Genomic DNA, 17,390 nt, shown 5'->3' with positions numbered 1-17,390 from the left:
GTTTATTTTATTTTAAACAGTATAAATGGGGGACACTCATGCAGTGTCAAATGTACACAAGGAGTGGGGCTTCATCACAACAACCCAACACTGCTTTCATCAATTTGTCTACCACCCAATTCCACTAGTGCTACTGATGGCCATATGGAACAGGGCCTTTCAGTGAAGTATTCCAGCAATGAAACTCTCTCAGAGGAATATAGTTCTCTCTTCCATTTATATAGTTACTAGTTGTTTTGTTCAACTTCGCTGTTGTATGATGACATTTTTTCCAATGCTTATTTTCAAAATAGAATGCTGTTTTTCTCTTGCTTTAAAACTTGCTAGCTGTGATTGTTTAACATCTGTAAACTTAATTTATTATCTTGAATTATTGGTCTCTTTGGGAAGCTTTCACATTCAAAATGCAATTCAGAAATCTTATATATAAACTAAATAATTAGTGTGATTTCTCATAAGTGTCAAAGTCATCGAATGTCTTTTTTATGGTTACAGGATGGAACTCTACCCCCACTTGATATTGATGTGCACCTGGAAGAAATTGCTTACAATCCCTCTTGTGATTATTTTACGTGAGTAGTATCCTATTGGAATCAGTTTTGAAAGCAGATAAAGGAACGTGTATGCTCTGGAACAGACTTGTTCAGAAATAATAGTTTGGTTAATTGCAGGGAAGAAGGATCATTTCCAGCAGAGAACATGTGAGTCACAGGATGATATATGTATCATTCATGTACAAGGCTGCATTAGTAGAATCTGCACTTTACTTACACTTATATTGAAACTTTCAACATGGTTGTAGATTTTGCTTGTATTATAAACATGTAGTGCTCAAAATTAGAAACAAATATAAGTGCAGAGATTTCTTAGCTTTTCAGCTTTAAAAAATAAAATCCTTGAAAGTAGCCTGGCCTTTAGAAGGTCGTATTTCCTGGCTTCCATTATAGAATTCTATGTATATTTATTTCATTATGTTGGTATCAAACTATGGCAGAAGCATTTATTAAATCAAGTTTAGCCTGGTCTCCATGCTGTTTGGAGACAAAAAATAATTCAGTAAAACCATTGCATTTTTAAATTTCATTTTTATTGTACAGGTTAATCTATTGGCATGTTAGCTTTAGATAAAAGAGTGTTGGTTATCATTAATATCTTTTTGAGTGGGACAGAAGGCCTCGTTTAAAAGAGGCAATTAGTAGATTATTAGACCTCTACTTAAAACTTCAGCACTGGATCTCTCAGAGATCAGCAACTATAAGGATCGTGTGAAAAAAGAATTGTCTCTTTTCCATTGGGGTCAGTTCTAGAGAATAGAGATTATCTTGACTCATTTCAGAATGACTCAGAGCTTTAATGCATTTCTGTACTAGATTTATATCCCTTTATTTTCTGCAACTCTGTATCTAGTGTGCCCTTCCTCTGTTTTCTCACGAATCATTCCATGAGATGGATTAAGCTGAGTCAGAGTGATTGGCCCAAGGTTATCCAACTGACTTCTGTGCCTAAAACAAGATTAAAACTCTTAGTTTCTAGGTCAGCACTATAACTATTATATTATAAAATGGCTCTGTTTGGTATCAGTGAGCCTGATCTTTATTTGGATATTATTGGGGAAGTGTGATTCTAGTGATTTGAAGACTGCTGTGATATCTTTCTCTGATGCCTAAATATACTAAATTCTTTAACTGTTAAATATACTAAATTCTTTAACTGTTCTTTATGGAGCTTTTTCCAGAACCTTTACCATCTTGCTAGCATTCTTGTGAACTAATTCCAATTTGTCCCTGTCCTCTTTCAATAGTGGTGTCTAGAACTGGCCACAGTGTCCCAAATGGGTTCTGATCAGGATAGAATAAAGTAGAGCATTTGCTTCCAGTGATGTGGACTCTGTTCTTTGATCAATGCACTTCCAAGCATTTCCTTTATTGCATTAGCATAATTCTGCTAGCTCATGTTTTGCATGTGGTTGCCAAGGACTTCAGTTTTCTTTCACATATGCTACTGCCAGGTCAATCCTTCACCATTCTTTCCTTGTGCTTTATATTTTTCCCACCCAGATGCTGAACTCTTCATGTTGTATTAAATTCCATTCTATTTATTTCAGCCCATTCCAGTCAGTCTAGATCTTTTTGAATCTCCTCTCCCTTATTTATTATCCATCCTTTCAAGTTCTCTGTCTTCTGCAAAGTCTGAATTCTGTCATTCAAGCTGCTGATAAAAATGTTAAACAGCACATGACGTATGACATGACGCTATGGCATGCCCCTTGATAATCTAATATGTTTATTGGCAACCTAGAATGAGAAGGAAAATGACTGCAGCTATGCTCATTTGTAGAGTGGGATTGATTTTGATTTTGGATCTACAGTGACCCAGATATTTCAGTAATTACAGAACTTAGTAGGCAGATTGGTCTGTGGAAAAATAGCATTTATCTGTGCTACAATCATATACAATGTCTACCAGGTTATCCCAATGCAATATAGAATTCAACCCTACTGGATATATTGGATTCACTTAACATGTGGTTCACTTAGCCATGTGATTTGCTTAATGGCCATGGTGACTGGCTCTATGACCATTGTAAAATTGAGTCATGTCACATGGTACCTCAACTTATGACCACAACTTTTGACTGAAATTCCGTATGAATTTCCAAATTAATAATTCATTTTTAAGTTTATCTGCCTATCTTGGAAAGCAGTAACAAGATTATAAGATAACAAATACATTTATCAAACAACTTATTAAAGGAATAGGCTGTTACCATTGAATACTAGCAATTATTTGGTTATATTTTCGTGTTTTTTTCTTAATGATTTTTATCTTAGTATAATTGCTTTTCTATTTTTTTTCTTTATAGGGGAGCAGATCTTTCAGCTCTAGTGCGAGAAGCTTCTGTTTGTGCCCTAAAACAGCAAATGACAACGTTCAGTCCTGCAAACAAGAACAGTAAGGAAGGGGAAATAGCATATTATAACTTAAGGCAGATTTTCTTAATCACCAGATGTTAACGAACCTTTGGATGTTTTCATTATTTTATTTCAGAGTTCCAACAAAAACTGCAGGATTGTTATACGATTGTTCTAAACTAAAGACACACTAAAAATAGTGAAAGGAAGTTGTTAATTAAAGGTTTGGTAGGCATGAAAATTTTAGTATTTCTTTGTCTACACTGGGCTGTCTAGCACTATGGTTTTTTTTAAAAACAAAATTCTGTAAATATGAAGGAAAAAGGGGACAAAATATCCAAAATACTGAAATGTATATTGGTTGACCCTGACAGCACTGATCCTCTGTAAAAAGTGGTAAAACGAAGGATGCGGTTGCAAGACTAAGAAGCTAGTGTTCGAGGCAGTCTAGAAAAGAGTTGAGCATGAAACATTGGACACCCTTCGCTGGTCAAAATAGTAGACAGAAACTTAACTGAACTAAGGATATGATTTAGAATAAAATACACTGATAAGTAGAACCCCCTTTGGTGCAAGAAAAAATGCAGAAATGCAGCTGAAATTTCATTTTGGCATGCAACAGTTGCTCTTGCTAAATAGAAACTTGAACAAGCAGTATAATTCAAGCAAACTTTTCCATTTCTGTCTCTTTTCCACCAATCATTAATAAACAAATCTATGATAATGTTTACTTGAAGACTTTGTGAAATAAGCCTGTGATATATGACCACCAGTATAATGTCCTGTTTTGTTTGCGGACACTGTAGAGCAACAAAGAACCAAGAGGCTATAGAAACTAAATTACTCTCACCTAAATATTTTCAAGCAGTTTCCTCTCAGTATGATCTATATACAAGTAATTTGGATTCATTTCGAAACAATATGACATCTGTTTTCAGATTTAAGATTAAAGACAAGTCATGAAATGAAGAGGATTTTTTTTTATTAATGCCAACAGATCAAAGATTTATTTCCACAATTAAGATTCTATAGTAATGCAATCTCTTTAAAGGTTAGGTTTTAAATTAATTAAAAGGAAAAGTTTACTGTGCTGCTTTGTCATGATGGTTTTAACTGGGTTTGATCTAATGAACATCTTCAAATGTTTTTGTGGGTGTGTTTGTATCCAAAACAATGTTTTCCAAGTTGCACTTGTCCCTCTGGTTTTCTTGCTATATTTCATTTTTTGTAGGCAAACCCTAGGAAGAATTAAAATTTAATCGCTTTAGCTGGGAATGCAGATTTGGATTAGACTAGAAATAATCATATCATTGCAGTTAGTCCTTGACTTACAACGACAAATGCAACCAAAATATCCATTGTTAAGCAAGGCAGTTGTTAAGTGAGTCATGCTCAATTTTATGACCTTTTTTGCCACAGTTGTTAAGTGAATCACTGCTACGGTTAAGTCAGGGGTAGGCAACCTTGGCTCTTTTATGACTCGTGGACTGGCTCAGGAATTCTGGGAGTTGAAGTCCACGAGTCATAAAAGAGCCAAGGTTGCCTACCCCTGGGTTAAGTGAATCAGTCATTAAGCAACTCTGATTTCCCTCTTTGACTATGCTTGTCAGAAGCCGACTGAGAAAGGTCACAGGTGGTGATGTGATCCCCAGGGTGCTGCAACCATTGTAAATACATTGTAAATATGCTGCTTGCCACATACCTGAATTTTGATCAGATGATCATGGGATTTTGTGTAAGTGTGAGGCCAGTTGTAACTTTTGATAGTGCTGTTGAAATTTCGAACAGTCACTAAACAACTGGTTGTAAGTTGAGGATTACCTATACTATTTCCACTCATGGAGTTTTATGTATAAACAAACTTTATAAAGTATCAGTTAGTAGGCAATGGCTAAGAAGAGTTCCAAGCAAGGTAGCCATAGAGCCTATGATTTTTTTTTAAAAAGGGTGGGTCTTAATACTAATTTTAAAAACCAAACCTTGGTTTTATCACCTTTTAGCTGATGGTGATATTAAAATCCTGTGGTGAGTTATTTATGAATTACATCCTTATTTTTAATGGGCGCTCTCTGAGGAAGGAGAAAGGGCACATGTTAACTTCACTGTGTTTCAGTCCTGTCTTAATATATAAATTAGGGCAAAATCTCAGTCACTTTTCAGTAGATACCTGTCCTCATTGAATAAGCTGTTCCTGAACATAGATGCTGTTTCTTTCCAGTTCCTATAGTTCATGACATAATGTAACTCAGCTCTTGCAGGGTGCTTGAAATAATTGTGGAATTCAAGCTTCTCACTTCTTTAAGCAGAAGCACGGTATAATAATGGCTACTGAATTAGTTGTGTGTGAAATTCTCAAACATCTTGATTTTTGCCTTCTCTTGATAAATCTGATAAACAGAATTGACTAAGCAGTGTTTCTCAACCTTGACAACTTTAGGGCATGTGGACTTCAACTCCCAGAATTCCACAGCCAGCAATGCTGGCTGTGGAATTCTGGGAGTTGAAGTTCACATGCCCTAAAGTTGTCAAGGTTGAGAAACACTGGACTAAGGGATGTTTTCCCATTGAATTAGACCTGAGGACGCACTCTGTTTTTTCAATAGCTTCATAACTCTAGCAAATCAGCATGGAAATGCATGGAAAATAAGTAGAGAGAATAAGTAGTTTTGTGGCAAATCATCTTATTAATAAAGAGCTTCTTGTTTCTCTTTCCATCCTTAATAATTTGTTGATCAATCTGCATTTTATTTTATCAGAGTTATCCTTTTCTGCAATTATAGTGTTTATTGTACTATAGTCTTCACAGGGGAAATTAGAGTTGGCAAAAAACATTTTGAAGAAGCTTTTAAGAAAGTGAAATCCTCTATAACTCCAAAGGTAAGAAATACTTTTAAATTTTCAATTGGTAACCCAAATTGTTCATAGAACATTGTCAAGAAATATGCATGGCTCAGAGCTTCGTACTTTTTAAAAATCTCCTGTAACATGCCATAGATCAAATTTGGGTGAAATGCAAAATGCATCAAGTATCCTAATTGTTCAAAATATGATGCCTTTATTCATATAAGGCTTCTGCCTGATGCCACATCTTTTTTTTTCAACTGTACTGGTGGTAAGTATGACTATTGCAGAAATGTTTTAGGAAGGAAGGTGTGGGTTTTGGAAGGATTATTATTATGCTAAATTCCCAGTACAGGTAGTCTTCAGTTAATAGTAATTGGGACTGGAATTGCATTGCTAAGTGATGCAGTTGTAAAATGCCACATTACATGACTGCACCACTTAGCAATAATTCTAACATGCCCGGTTGCATTAAGGAAATCACTACAGGTCCTTAAATAGAGACACCATGTCTGCTCTGCTTTCCCATTGACTTTGTTTGTTTGAAGCCAGCAAAGGTCCCAAATAATGACTATATAATAATAATAATAATAATAATAATAATAATAATAATAATAATAATAATAATAATAATAATAATAATAATAATAATAATAATAATAATAGTAGTAGTAGTAGTAGTAATAGTAATAGTAATAGTAATAGTAATAATAATAAAAGTTGGAAGGGACCTTGGAGGTCATCAAGTCCAACCCCCTGCTCAGGCAGGAAACCCTATACCATTTCGGACAAATGGCTGTCCAGTCTCTTCTTAAAAACTTCCAGTGTTGGAGCATTCACCGCTTCTGGAGGCAGGTTGTTCCACTGGTTATTTGTTCTAACTGTCAGGAAGTTTCTCCTTAGTTCTAGGTTGCTTCTCTCCTTGATTAGTTTCCATCCGTTGCTTCTTGTCCTGCCTTCAGGCACTTTGGAAAATAGCTTGACTCCCTCTTCTTTGTGGCAGCCCCCAAAATATTAAAACACTGCTATCATGTCCCCCCTCCTCCTTCTTTTCATTAAACTAGACATACCCAATTCCAGCAACAGTTCCTTATACGTTTTAGCCTCCAGTCCCACAATCATCTTTGTTGCTCTTCTCTGTACTCTTCTAGAGTCTCAACATCTTTTTTACATCGTGGTGGTGACCAAAACTGGATGCAGTATTCCAAGTTTGGCCTTACCAAGGCATTATAAAGTGGTATTAATACTTCACGTGATCTTGATTCTATCCCTCTGTTAATGCAGCCTAGCACTTGTTGGCTTTTTTGGCAGCTGCAGCACACTGCTGGCTCATATTTAACTGATTGTCCACTAGGACTCCGAGATCCCTCTCACAGTTACTACTCTTGAGCAAGGTACCCCCTATACTATACCTGTACATTTGGTTTTTCTTGCCTAAATGTAGAACCTTACTTTTTTCACCACTGAATTTAATTTTGTTAGATAGCACCCAGTGTTCAAGTCTGTCCAGATCCTTCTGTATCTTAAGCCTGTCTTCTGGAGTGTTGGCTATTCCTGCCAGCTTGGTGTTGTCTGCAAATTTGATGAGTTCCCCATCTATCCCCTCATCCAAATCGTTGCTGAAGATGTTGAAGAGCACTGGGCCCAGAACAGAGCCCTGGGGCACCGCACTACACACTTCCCTCCATGTAGATCCTGTTCCATTGAGGACCACATGCTGAGTACGGCCGGTTAGCCAGCTACAAATCCATCAGGTGGTGATGCTGTCTAACCCACATTTTTCTACTTTATCAAGTAGTAGGTTGTGATCTACTTTATAAAATGCCTTACTGAAGTCCAAGTAAATTATATCCACAGCATTCCTCTGGTCCACTATTTTTGTCACTTGGTTAAAGAATGCAATAAGATTTGTCTGGCATGATCTGTTTTTGACAAATCCATGTTGTCTTTTAGTAATGACTTTCTTTGCCTGTAGGTGTTTGCTGATTCGTTGTTTGATTATCTTTTCCAGAATCTTCCCAGGTATTGAGGTCAGGCTGATAGGTCTGTAATTTCCTGGATCCATTTTTTTCCTTTTTTGAAGATGGGAACTACATCAGCTCTTTTCCAGTCCTCTGATAGTTCCCCAGTGCTCCAGGATCTTTTAAAAACATAGTTCAGTGGTTAAAAGATCACATATGCCAGTTTCTTGAGAACCTTATGGTGTAATCCATCTGGTCCTGGTGATTTGAACTCGTGTGGGCTGGACAGGTGCTCACTTACCATTTTCTTGCCTATCTTAACTTATGTTTCTATTCTGTTTTTTATGGCACTATTTTTGATAGGTTGGCCTGTTTTTTCCCTTTGTGTAAAGACAGATGCAAAAAACGAGTTAAATAGTTCTTTCTCCCTGTTGCTTGTCACCTTCTTGCCACTTTCACCCACTAATGGACCAATCATTTCCTTCACTTTTTTCTTGTTTTTTACATGTTGAAAGAAGCTTTTTTTGTTTTTTGTTTTTACTTTGGTAGCAAGCTTAGTTCATTTTGAGCCTTAGTTTTCCTCACTTCATTTTTGGAGGCTCGGGCTATTTGCTGATATTCTGACTTAGTTATGTGCCCCTCTTTCCACTTTCTGTACTTGTCCTTTTTATTTTTCAATTTATCAGAGAGTTCTTAATGCAGCCATGCTGATTTCTTTTGAGAGCTGTTATTTTTCCTCTTTGTTGGTATTGTGCTAGACTGGCCTTTTAATATCTCACTTTTCAAAATTTTCCAAGCTTCTTGTGTTGTTTTCCCCTTGAGGATTCTCATCCCTGGAATCCTTCCCAAGCCCTCTCTAAGTTTATTGAAATTAGTTCTCTTAAAGTCCAAACTCTAGTTTGACTGTGTTCTATTTCTTGTGCTTCAATAATGTTGAATTCCAATATTGCATGATCACTTCCTCCCAAGGTTCCTGTGGCTTCAACACCTTCTATCATTTCATCTCTGTTAGTGAGAATTAGATCCAAAATGGCTAATCCCCTAGTTCTCTTCTCTACTTTTTGGGAGATAAACTTGTCTGCTAGGTTTGTCAGGAATCTGTTTGATCTTCCACTTGGTGCAGAGTTTGTCTGCCAGTTGATGTCAAGGTAGTTAAAGTCCCCCATTACTATTGTGATGTGCTTCCTACATACTTTAGTTGGCTGACTAGCAAAAAGTTCATCTATTTCCTCTGTTTGGTTGGGTGGCCTATAGTATACACCTATGGCAATGTCATTCCCCCCCTCCCCTTTTATATTGACCCAAATGCATTCAAGACAGTTTTCATCATTTTTGTGCTTATTTCTGTAGAGATATAGTTATTTCCTATATATAGTGCAACTCCACCTCCTTTTTTATTTTGTCTGTTTCTTTTAAATAATTTAAATCCCTCTAGCTGTGTGTTCCATTTGTGGCTTTCATCCCAGCATGTTTCCGTAATGGCAACAATATCATATCTGCCCTCATTAACCTGAATTTCTAGTTCACCCTGTTTGCTGTTCATACTCTGTGCACTGGTGTATAGACATTTGAGACCTTTATGACTGACCCTGTGTTTACTTTCTACATAACCTGTGTGGTGCCTGAGTTCTCCTATTGTCTTACCACCTATTTGGTTAGTGCACTTTGTGTGGTACTCACTATTAAAAGCTTGATTTTGCTTGTCCACACACACATCTATGTTACATGCACTGATAGCCCTATAATTTTTAGATTGCCGGGGACAGGGATGTTCTGTATCAATTAACTCACTGTCCCTGCTGTTTAGTTTAAATATTCCTCCAGAAAATCTGTGAATTTATAGCCGTGTAACTCAGTCTCTTTATTTGATGGATGCAAACCATTTCTTTTGTACATTTTTTCATTGGAACTGACATCGTGACTAATATATCCAAAGCTTTCCCCTTTACACCACTCCTTTAGCCACATATTGAATTGTGCTATACGCTGGCCTTTTCCATTTTGCTCCTTTTACACTGGTAAAACCTCTGAAAAAGTAAGCCTACAGCCTATTCTGCTAAGTTCCTTCCCCAAGCTCTGGAAATCATTCTGCACAGAGAGTACATCTTTTTGGGACAGATCGTTAGTGCCAAGATGTACAATAGCCTCCACATCACAGTCCTTGCTGGCATTCTTGATTATTTTAGAAATACGCTTCTTGTCCCAACTGGCAGTAGCACCTGGAAGACACCTGACCTCTTTCGAACCCTTGTGAAACATTCACAATTCATGTGATGCAAGGACCAGCGACAGCCAGAACTCTGAAGACCAGGTTATAAATACTGTCCGTTCGTACCATTGCAAGTTCAAACAATTGCTGAATGAGTGGTTGTAAAGCAAGGGTTACCTGTAAGCCCAACAGTATAACAGTAGCCAACAAGACTCTTTCAAGAATATCATGTTCCATTAATGTAAAATTATGTTCTCCGGAAGTGTTTGAAAACTTCTAGCCTGAACATTGGCATTTTGTAATATTTTGTAACTTATTCCATTTATCAGTTTGAATTTTATTATGCTTTTGCACCTGTTAACAATTAGACATTCTTGCCGCTTTTTGTTCAGGAAGTCTTCTAGAACTATTTTTCTATTCCAGCCAGCTGTTATCTCTCATTCCCCAATGTTAATAAGTAGAACGAGCATTTACCTCACGGTTATGTTCTTTTTTATTTATCTCAATTTCCTTTGTTACTATTATTCTATCCTAGCAAATATCTCCATAATTCAAAAAGGGAAATCCAAACATCTATTCTCTCTCTCTCTCCTAGCGATCTATCATCTATATTTATCTTTTTATTGTGTGTGTGTGTGTGTGTGTGTGTGTGTGTGTGTGTGTGTGTTAGCAGTATCTCAGACTGACTGGAGTAATTGAATTTTCAATTAAATCAAATATATTTCATTAAAAACTCTGATGTGTGTATAGGTAGGAGGGAGTTAATGTGATATATTTTATTTATAAGATTTATAACTCAATTAGTATCAGTCTGGGCAGTGTACAATTTAAAAACAAGCAATAAATCAAAGAAAGAAAGAACAAAAGCCACATAATAATAAACAATGCAATATATAAATACCAAATATAAAATGGCAACCAAGTACATAACAAAACAAGTCACAAAATATCTCTCATTCAACTGGCTGCAATGCCTGGAAGAAGAACCAGATCTTAACAGCTTCTCTATAGGCGAGTAGAGTTGGAACTTTTATATTGGGGGGAGCAGAAAAAGCATACTTCATAGATCCCATAAGATGACAAGATTTAAAAGAAGTACTTGACTGCATGCCTTGCCTGTGGGATCATGTGGGGTGCGCAGAGGTTCTTAGAAAGGAGTCCTTCAAGTAATCTATTCCTATGTCATACAGGGATTTATAGCTCTTTTAATCACATCAAAAGCCTATTGGAAGTCAGTGCAGCTGTTGGAGTAGAGGTTTTGTATGACATCATGAGATACACCCATAATTATCTGCACTGATGCATTCTGGATTAGTTGAACTTGATAGTTTTCAAGGGCATCGCTATATAGAACATGTTGCCAGTCAAGAGGTGTAACAGGCTGTGAAAATAACCTTGAGGTAGTAAAGGAAGAAGATCCACAATCAAGGCAATGGTGGGATGTGAAAAGCAGGAATGCAATTTGAGAAGGTTTCTGATTTGACTCTCTTTCTCTTGAACATAAAGGCAGGAAGGGGAGGGATACATTATATAACCTAAACATAAAAGTAGTATTAGCATTCATAACTTTGGCTTCCTGGTGTGGAGTATCTAACAGGAGGTGCCCAAAGCATGAGTGAACATAAGCAGGACCTCCTGATCCAAGAATGGATGCAACTTGTGCACAAGGTGCCGCTTTACAAAGATCCCCTTGGCCATAGTTACAACCTACTCTTCAAACATCAGTTTTGAGTTCGGGGAACATACGGATTGCACACCATGTGCCACCTCAAGGAGAACCAAAAACCAATTCCCAGATCTGGGGGACACAAAATCTTTAGCCACTGAATTTGGCAAGGTTGAGCCACAACCTGTTCTTTCCCATCCAATTATGGGAAATAACCTTGGTAACTTCACTTGGACAGCTGGGGACAGAAATAATAACAGAGTACAATCCGCATATCAGTGGTACCACACCAAACTGACAGATGACTTCCCCCAGTGACTTCATGTAGATATTAAAAGGAGGGGCGCAGAGGACATGATTGTCAGTTGCAAGACACTGCATTAGGAAAGCCTGATGTGGCTAGAGGTTTATTAAAAAAAACCAAAAACCTTCAGATCCTCACATGACATGATTTTGCACAATATTGCTGATCTCAACACTTAGCTCCCGACACTTAGCTCTCTTAATATTGACTTCTGAATTAAATTATAGCATTCTTTTACATTTTGATTACAGTTCTACTTTAACTGGTTTCTTTTAAGCAGCTTTTTAACAGAACAATGCAAAAATCTTATAGAGCTTGTCTTGAAGTAGGGAACATGCTGACAATAGGAACTGCTGAGACAGCAATCTGCATATTTTAATCTACTGATGTAACAGTGTAACAGCAGTTTATAAAAGAAAAAAAAGCAAATTATACTCCAAAAATGCTGACCTTTCCCTTTGCTTCACCTTCCAAATGGATAGCCAAATCATTGCCAATACACATGATTATATATTTCTTCCTGGAGCAAAGTTAAAATAAAGCTAGTGCTTTAAAGTATTGTATTATTAAAGGAGTTTTCAATTTTTCCTCTATTTATTGTCATTATTAGGACCAAATAATGTATGAAGAGCTGCGCCAATTACTGAACAGGTGACATTTGGATGACATAGAAGACTCCTCATGCTTGCCATGCATTCTCCTGATTGTTTTCCAGAAGGCCTTTTGTGATATAGAACATGGTCTCAGTTTTGTATGTCTGTCATTTCAGAATTGTTGAACTTCTTTTAAAGGATTTATATGTTAACGTATAAGCTAAGCTCTTCCTTTAGCAGCAGGACTCGTTCAAGAGCCATTTCTGTGATAGAGCTCTCTGCCTGATATCAGGTGATCCAAGTCCTGAAGACTATTTGAATGCCTAGGAATTTGTTGCCAAATAGCAGAGTACACTTAGTCAGTGAATTGTTGATTTGCTATAAACTATGCAAGTCCCCACCATCTATATTTCAAGTAAAAGACAATTCAAAGTAGTCAGGCATTATAGCCTCCCCATGTAAGAACTACGTGCTTGTGTGTATTGTTAAATGATATAATAAATTAGGCTCAGCACAGGTATCTTTATCACTTTAAGAGTTTTTTTTCCTTTGATTTAGCAGTGCAAGCATAAAATATTTTTATTTTAAAGTCTCCTGTTGATTATTCACTTTCTAAAGAGGGTTCTGAATGTAAATCATGGAACACTGTGGGTGACTGAGACATACTGTCTTTTGAAGCTTGCCAAGGGTCACATGTAAATGGGTGGAAATAAAGTAAAGCCTTGTACTTCCATTATCAACATGAGTTTTCTTTTATATATTGTGATGCAATGCAGTGTAACTAAATTTAAATAATTCTAAAATGAGGTCAATTTTAAAATAATAAAAAAAATAATAATAAAATGTAAGCCTTTGTTAATAATTTAATGCTAAACAGCTAGAAGTTGCTTTTGCCAACTATGATTATGGGTCACTTAATTTGCTAGAGCTCATGTTAGTTAGAGCTTTAATGAGATGCCACCTTGGAGTCTTGATGCTCTCTGAGCTTGGCTGTCTGCTTGCAGATGTTTTGCTCCCCAGCTAGGGAAACAACTTTATTGCTAAAAAGGAATGGGGCTTGCTCTGTTTATATAAAGATAGCACCATTATTTATTGTTACTTATAAATATTTTTATATATAATTTATATATATAGTTTATACTTATAGTTAAGTCTGTATACTAGAGTTACAGTAAGTTTATACTTGTTTAGATTATGAATGGGTTGTTTGGGTTAAATTTGGATTATTATGTGATTATTCCTGTACTCAGCTCTGGGAAGTCCGGGGAAGGGGAGGGGGGAAGGGGACTAGGGGATAGAAATTATAAAAATTGATGTATTTATATGTTATAGGTAAATAATGGAATTGTATTGAAAAGAGGAGATGCTCGGCTGGTACCCCAAACTGCACTCGATGAGGTGGTTAAGAAGGAGATGGGATGTAGGTAGGTGGAAAGGAGGAAGGAGGAGAGGTTGTGGGTCTAGGGGGAGGAAGGAGAGGAAAGTGAATGAGGGTGGAGGCAAGGCGGGGGCTGCCGAGCGTCTCCGAAAATGTACTCAGTAGGATTATCTTTTTTGCTTGTGTATGTAAATGCATCATATTGGTATTTGTTGTTTAATTATAAAAATTAATAAAAATTTTATATATAAAAAAAGATAGCACCATTATTGAAACTAGGCAACAAAATATTTCCTCCTCACAATAACCAATACAATTCGGCCAAATCAAGGATCATTTGCAAATCTTCTACAGCAGGCATGTCAAACTCACAACATCACGTGACGTCGTGCGATGTATCATGTCTTTTTCCCCATGGCCGGCAATGGGGTGGGTGCGGTTTCAGTGTGACGCATCCAGCCTGTGGGCCAGCAGTTTGACGTGCCTGTTCTACAGCATGTAGAACCTAGAACTAAGGAGAAATTTCCTGACAGTTAGAACAATTAATCAGTGGAACAACCTGCTTCCAGAAGCTGTGAATGTTCCAACACTGGAAGTTTTTAAGAAGAGATTGGACAGCCATTTGTTTGAAATGGTATAGGGTTTCTTGCCTGAGCAGGGGGTTGGACTAGATGACCTCCAAGGTCCTTTCCAACTTTATTGTTGTTGTTATTTTAACTTCACTTCAGATGCTGGTAGCAGTTATGAGACTACTTGCCCGCTCCAACAGTATAGACATGGATTTGATTTAAAAAAATGAACCCAACACCGAGAAGAAAAAAAATATTTTTTGCAAACTAAGGGAAAGCAGAGTTTTTACCGAAGTTGATAGCTACAAGGTAGGAAGGCCTGGGGATCTGAATTGCTGGCCAGTGTACCAGTAGCTGTTTCTATTGTTAGGCATAACCAGGGTTTTCAGTTCATTGTTAAAGGAGATGGAAAGTTGAGGCCATCAGCTGAGAGGATGGATCTTTGGGGATTTTTTAGATTCCAATTCCCTTGTTTAAGGGTGCCCTTGTACTATTTTCTGGTGAGGAGGCTTCCATTCTTTGGCTTGGGTGGTCTTGTAGGTGGACTGTCTGGAGGCAAGGAGGGTCATTTTGGGTCTGATAGGGTTGGAACAAGATGATGAACTGGTTTGACCATGGTCATATCCAAAAGACTTTGGAAAAGAGTGCAGCCTCCATTTTGTTTGGTAAGGTTTATTTTTCTCCTACACAAGTATTTATATTGGCTGGCAAATTAGAAAATATATTTGATGTCACTTTACATCCTTAAGAATCTATTTCTGCCTATGTGTTCAGTCAATGCAACAATTATAAAAGTCAACCATAATTTAGCATTACTCCTCCCAATTACAGTTGCCTGAACCGCAAGATGGGTGGCAAATAAATTTGAAAAATAAAATACATTTAAAACTACTGAAATGCTTTATTTTTATGCTATTTTTTGTGCATTAGATGTATTTAATGAGATTGATAAAAATTCAAAATATAAAGGACAGATGCAGTTTTAGAGAACAATTGTTATGACTTATGGGAAAAAAGTACATAATATAATGTGATCTGTGCTACCCATAACTAAGAAAAGCTCTTGGGGTCATAGTGGATAATTCTGAAAATGTGAGTAAGATGAAGCAGCTGTGAAAAAGGAAAATCCATGCTAGACATCATTAGGAAATGAATTTGAGTGTAGAATATCAATATTGTACTGCCATTATACATATTTATGATATGCCCACTTCTGCAAAATTCTGTCCAATTATGTTCCTTAAGATATAATGGAAGTGGGGAAAATGCAGAAGGGAGCTACCATAATGCTCAGAGATCTTAAATATCTTCCCTGTAAGAAAGGCTGAAATGTTTGATGCACTTTGGGGGGGGGGGGGAAATCCTGAACGTAACAAAGGTAAGAACATGGCAAAGGTGAATAAAATAATTAAATGACATAGAAAAGTGGACAAGAATCATTTTTATGACACTAGGATCATGGGTCATTTAATGAAGCTGATTGGAAAGAGAAGACAAAAAGCAGTTCTTCATAAACTTGTAGTTAATGAATGCAAAATGTTGGCCTATAACAGGCTTTGGCTTTAGCCAGCACTGCTGTTCTTAAGAAAGGGAACAACATTCTGACCCTGAAAATGTTTTCCTAATCAATTTGTATATTAAATATGTCACCTTGTGAACCTCCATTTAGTGTTCAGAAATCAATGTAATCTACAACTTATCTTTCCTTCAAAATGGGATCAAACCAAGTGTTATGCCTGTCACCAATAGCTGTTTGCATGAGGTGCTCTTTGAACTGCAACCTAAACGGTTGATAGGACGATATTAAATATATAACTTGGCAGCCCTTCTAGCCTATCTACCTTTTTTCAATACTTTCTATTTCAAGGTTCAGTGTAATAGTAAAAAGTTTTTATGCCACTCCCTTCCTAAACATACTGAAGCACCATACTCAAGTAAGATTTTAGACGCTATAAAAAATTAGCTTCACAGTATTTCTTTTTACTATGCTTTCCAGAAGATTGTGCATAGTTGTATTGATAAAATTAAGCATATACCTTTATTCATCCTAGATAGTGCCGCTGATGGCAGCCTCGGTGAAATGCTCTCTGATAGTTTTGTTATTTTTTATTATTCTCTGTGACTCACTTCGGATTTCATACTCAAGAGAACATCTATTAAGCATCAAGGAATCTTTTTTTAATGGGCAGCTTTCTGTGACTTCACGTCCCCTTTTTACAAATGCTGAAGAGATTCTAATATGGGAAGAAGCATCTTCCCCTGAACAACGGAGTAATGTAAACAAAAGGAGAAAACAGCCTAGACAAAGAAGACATAAGAGAGCGGGGATTTTGAATAGACCAAGGAAAAGTGGAACAAAAACTCCTCTTCCTTCAATCTTTCTAACTAATCTACGTTCACTCGCTAATAAGGTGGATGAAATACTTCTTTTAAACAGATGCAACTCTTGATTTTTACAACTCATCAGCCCTCTGCTTCACTGAAACCTGGCTTAATGACTCAATTGATGAGAGAGGCTTGCATATCCCAGGGTTTCAGAGACAAAGGGCAAACAGAATTGCAGAAAGATCCGGTAAAAAGAAGGGAGGGGGTCTCTGCTTTTATATCAACAACCCATGGTGCAGTAATGTAACTACACTAAAGAAATTCTGTGATGTGGACTTAGAGACATTAATTATCAATTGCAAACCATTTTAGTCTCCACGAGAGTTTTCCTCATTCCTACTAATTGCTGTATACATTTCGCCACAAGCTTGTGTAAACAATGCATTACGAACTCCAGCTGACCAGATTATATGGCCTTAAGAAAAACATCCTGATTCACTCCTCATTGTGCTAGGTGATTTCAACAATGCTAACTTAAGCCAAGAGCTACCAAAATATTTTCAGCATGTCAACTGTCTCACTAGAGCAGTGGTTCTCAACCTTTTTAATGCCGCGACCCCCAACTGGTCGTA

At 36.9% G+C, this 17,390-nt stretch overlaps 1 protein-coding gene across 1 annotated transcript in view; it reads left to right on the top strand.

The window, feature by feature from the left end:
- NVL (nuclear VCP like) overlaps window positions 1-13,262 on the top strand; it is a 56,041-nt gene extending 42,779 nt beyond the window's left edge. Inside the window, exons 20-23 of the mRNA XM_015823979.1 lie at window positions 496-572; window positions 2,864-2,952; window positions 5,710-5,789; window positions 12,504-13,262. Of these exons, the coding sequence (XP_015679465.1) occupies window positions 496-572; window positions 2,864-2,952; window positions 5,710-5,789; window positions 12,504-12,548 (291 nt within the window). The 3' untranslated portion in view covers window positions 12,549-13,262. The remainder of the gene's footprint in view (window positions 1-495; window positions 573-2,863; window positions 2,953-5,709; window positions 5,790-12,503) is intronic.
- Window positions 13,263-17,390: the final 4,128 nt, after the last annotated feature.

The sequence above is a fragment of the Protobothrops mucrosquamatus genome, unplaced genomic scaffold (assembly GCF_001527695.2).
Source record: "Protobothrops mucrosquamatus isolate PMUCROS unplaced genomic scaffold, P.Mucros_1.0 scaffold_3, whole genome shotgun sequence".
Classification (NCBI taxonomy): Eukaryota; Metazoa; Chordata; class Lepidosauria; order Squamata; family Viperidae; genus Protobothrops; species Protobothrops mucrosquamatus.
The sequence above is the reverse complement of the archived record's forward strand: the minus strand, read 5'-3'. Positions and strand labels throughout refer to the sequence as shown.